At 52.4% G+C, this 3,917-nt stretch overlaps 1 protein-coding gene across 1 annotated transcript; it reads left to right on the top strand.

Moving 5' to 3' along the window:
- Nucleotides 1-1,148: 1,148 nt before the first annotated feature.
- LOC145656078 (aspartate--tRNA ligase, mitochondrial-like) lies at nt 1,149-3,325 on the top strand. The gene is made up of 5 exons (XM_081709494.1): nt 1,149-1,247; nt 1,384-1,644; nt 2,023-2,133; nt 2,566-2,641; nt 2,992-3,325. Exons 1-5 carry the CDS (start codon nt 1,149-1,151, stop codon nt 3,195-3,197), a joined length of 753 nt encoding a protein of 250 aa, XP_081565620.1. The 3' UTR covers nt 3,198-3,325.
- The last annotated feature ends 592 nt before the right edge of the window (nt 3,326-3,917 follow it).

Genomic DNA, 3,917 nt, shown 5'->3' with positions numbered 1-3,917 from the left:
AGGAAACTTGTGAACGAGGGACCCTACGTAGCACACTTGCGAACGAGGGACCCTACGTAGCACACTTGCGAACGAGGGACCCTACGTAGCACACTTGCGAACGAGGGACCCTACGTAGCACACTTGCGAACGAGGGACCCTACGTAGCACACTTGCGAACGAGGGACCCTACGTAGCACACTTGCGAACGAGGGACCCTACGTAGCACACTTGCCAGTTTAGAGTAGCTAGGGATCGAACTATTGGGACTCCTAGTCTCAGCTCTCCCATTTCTGCTTAACAGCCCTGTTGCAAGCAACTACCTGTCCGTCATCTCAAAGATCCACCCACCAGCCAGGGCTGACGGCTCCATGTGAAGTCTCGCTGGAAAGTGAGTCTTGCTGTGGTCTGATCACTTTTCTTTGGAAACGGCCTGTTTCTTTGGGGTGTTTTCCTCGTAGCCGCGGGCAGTGCAGATGGTGTGCTTGGCGCCGGGGGACACACCAACCATGTGCCCAGGTCTGCGAGACAGCCGGGCATCTGTGGCAGACTCTCTGAACCGAGGCAGCAGGGAGAATTTTAATGTCTGAGCACAAGGCCTGCACTGAGCTGGCGAGCCGTTTTTTGTTTTTTGTTTTCTCCCTGCTGTTGTCTCTCATATATATATATATATATATATATATATATATATATATATATATATATATATATATATATATATATATATATATATATATATATATATAATATATATTTATTTATTTTTTGCTGAGTTCAAGCCACACAAAGAAACGTTTGTGTGTTTGGAAATGATATTTAATGGCTCTTGTCACATGACCTCACTTTGCTCTGAGGGGCGGGTATTTATAGTGGCATTTTCCCATGGTGTTTCTGGCGCGCTATGTGACGTTTCAGCTACATGCCATTACTATGTAAACAGAATCAGCATCAGTGATTATTTCAAAGTCCAATTCCCAAATCGCTAAAATGGCATCACAACAGAAATCAGTAATAACACATGTGGATACGGCGCTTGGTTTGGCTGAAGCTATTTTTACTGGGCATGTTCCAGTACAAATATTTTTCTGCTGTTTGAGCTGTTCTGTCCAAAGCCGCTCAGTGTAAATGTCTGACTGGCACTAAATCAGGAGAAGGCAAAGTTACCGAACATGGTGTATCGCATCTCTGTCTTCACTGTTGTCATAGCAGTGGCCACCAATCTGTGGTCACTGTGGTCTGGCTCCCAGCCGAGTTCTCTTCCTGCTTGTGTGAGATTCCCAAGCCAGGATTTAGGGTCCCGAGAAGGTACCGATTGACAAGACCAGGTGTGTTGGATGAGACTTGGAACTCTACGTGAATTTCCAGGAATGCTGTTGAAGTCGTGGAGGCAGGCGTGAGTTTTAGCCGCTGCCATTGACTTCCTGCTGCCTTGCTTCCCTCTTGCAGCGCCCCCTGCTGGGGAAACTGAGACTGCAGTGTGCCGAGCTGCTGGAGGGTCACGGCGTGCGCGTGCGCGATCCTGCCGTCTTCCACTTCCTCTGGGTGGTGGACTTCCCCCTGTTTTTGCCCAAAGAGGATGCCCCGGGGCAGCTGGAATCTGCCCACCACCCCTTCACCGCCCCGGTCCCCCAGGACGTCCCGCTGCTGTACTCAGAGCCCCACAAGGTCTGTGTCTTTCAGGACATTCAGGACTGTACGCTGTGCTCCTGTGACTAAAGTAAATACATATAAATAAATGATGATAAATATTCTCTTTTTCACATTCTTACAACTTTTATATTTGATTCAAACAGATCTTTTACACATACAGATACTATTATAATTTGAGTATGAAAAGTGCTTGCTAGTTCTGAGGTATTCTGTACGGTCTGTATGATTCTTATACGGTTTCACAGACCTTTCCATTTAAGAACTCGGTGTAATCATGACCTACTTTGAGTGGAGGGATACGTCCAGAATGGCAGCGACAGTCCCGTGCTGCGCTCTGCACATGAACTCCTTCTGTGTGGCTACTCCCTCTGAAACGCTGTGTCCCTCCCCCAGGTGCGCGGGCAACACTACGACCTGGTTCTGAACGGCTGCGAGGTGGGCGGAGGGTCCATCCGCATACACAACTCCGCCCAGCAGCGCTACATCCTGCAGAACGTCCTCAAAGTGAAGTATCACCGTCAGGAAGGAAAGCGAGGGCGTGCGCACGGGCTCTCGGGCGGCCAGACGCTTCCAGCGCTTTCCAGCACTCCATCATGAGTGCTTGTCTCACTTTAACGCTCTCTTTAGTCAGCTCGCAGCTCTGTCGCCGTGGTAACCCACTAGGCTATTTTTAAGGTTTTAACTGTGGGTTTAGTTGCTGGCAGGTGGGTAGAAGGAACATAAAGTCTAGGTGATGGTGATTTTTCTGTGTGTGTGTGTGGGTCTGCACAGAGGTCTGGTGAAGCTAGTCTCACATTCTCATTAAAGTGGGCCGCTGGCTATGTGCGGTTCTGATCCGTCACGGCCGTGCGAAGGCGCTCGGAGAGCCGTGTCGGAGCTTGAGTACCCGCCCCCTCCCCCGACACCTCAGCCTGAACACGGTGTCCTGTGTTACAGGAGGACGTAGTTCTCCTCACACATCTGCTGGAGGCTCTGGAGTGTGGAGCCCCTCCGCATGGGGGCATCGCGTTAGGTAAGCTTGCTCTGTCACCTGCTCCTCACCCACACCACACATCCATCAGTCGGGAGGGGGGGAGCTGAGTGAGCAGCCATGAGATCACAGCAGGGCCACCATGACTGAAAGGCTCTCTGAAGTTATCTGGTCACGTGGGCCGTCTTTGGTCACGCTCCCAGCTAAAACTGATTGTCCAGCAGAGATTGTTTGGCGGGGCTGTGACTGTCGGAGGAGCCGAGCAAGACGCCGCATGTGTGCCCTTCGGAAATGAGTCCGAAAGTCCTGCTGCAGCTGCTGGAGAAACGCAGCTCCAAACACGAGCGTTCCCGGTGTTCCCATTAACTCCTCTCCTCGCTCTCCTTCTCCAGGCCTGGACCGCCTGGTCTCCATTATCGTGGGTTCTCCCAGCATCAGAGATGTCATCGCCTTCCCCAAGTCCTTCCGAGGTCATGACCTCATGAGCAACGCCCCCGATTTCGTGGTGGAGGAGGAGCTGAAGCCGTATTGCATCTCAGTGGTTTGGCCCAGCGTTGAGGGCGCTGACAGAAGCCCTGCTCTGCCTCCTGAAGACTAAGGGAGCTAAGAGACTGTGGCAGGGTGGGTGTGGTCTCTGTCCCCTCCCCCTGATCACTGGAAACAGCTTCTGAGCAGACCTGTGTCATCCTCCTTGCTGTTCAGAACATTAAAGTCTGTCCGTTCAAACTGTCTGTGAGATTTTTTTTTTCTCTCTCAAGGCACGTCTGGAGCCTATGGGAGACGAGAAACGCTCCCTCCAGCAGGGGTCACTGTTGTTCCATCAACGCGCTCCTCTTCCTCAGAGCTGAGCGAAAGGCTACAGTGTTTATGCACTTGCTGCTCACGCCACCTCAGCGCAGGGCTGCAATGGTCGCGGCCGCCTGCATGTCTCCGCGTATTCATCTCTCAGGATGTTCTTTCATGCAGCCCTGCGTGCTGGCCGAGAACGGCGAGCGCGGTGCTCGCGTTAATCTCGCTTTGTTAAACGAGCGGCGCGCCGGAGCCGTGAGGGGCCGGATTTCAGCGGCGACGCACGCCCACCCAAGCATGATGTGATATGATGCAGTTTGCCAACGTTGACACGCTCCAGCACAGATGTTCTCTGTCGATGTTCTACACATTCGCAACTGTGTGTGTGTGTGTGTGTGTGTGTGTGTGTGTGTGTGTGCGCGCCCACGCACACTCGTCTGTGCAACCCCTCCAGCCAGCGTGTGAGGAATGTCTCCCCAGCCTGGCATGGGGCGTTCGGGACATTCCCAGGGATCCCTATCAGTCTCTG

This window comes from Electrophorus electricus, unplaced genomic scaffold (genome assembly GCF_041902795.1).
Source record: "Electrophorus electricus isolate QZ-2024a unplaced genomic scaffold, ASM4190279v1 Scaffold447, whole genome shotgun sequence".
NCBI lineage: Eukaryota > Metazoa > Chordata > Actinopteri > Gymnotiformes > Gymnotidae > Electrophorus > Electrophorus electricus.
Note: the sequence above shows the minus strand (reverse complement) of the source record. Positions and strands in the feature narration are given on the sequence as shown.

Bases quoted from the DNA above. Each gene is read 5' to 3' on its own strand.
- LOC145656078 (XM_081709494.1), top strand. From the start codon at position 1,149: ATGGTGTATCGCATCTCTGTCTTCACTGTTGTCATAGCAGTGGCCACC. The intron at 1,645-2,022 runs GTCTGTGTCTTT...TCCCTCCCCCAG, and splicing joins TGTACTCAGAGCCCCACAAG to GTGCGCGGGCAACACTACGA. The intron at 2,642-2,991 runs GTAAGCTTGCTC...CTCCTTCTCCAG, and splicing joins GCATGGGGGCATCGCGTTAG to GCCTGGACCGCCTGGTCTCC.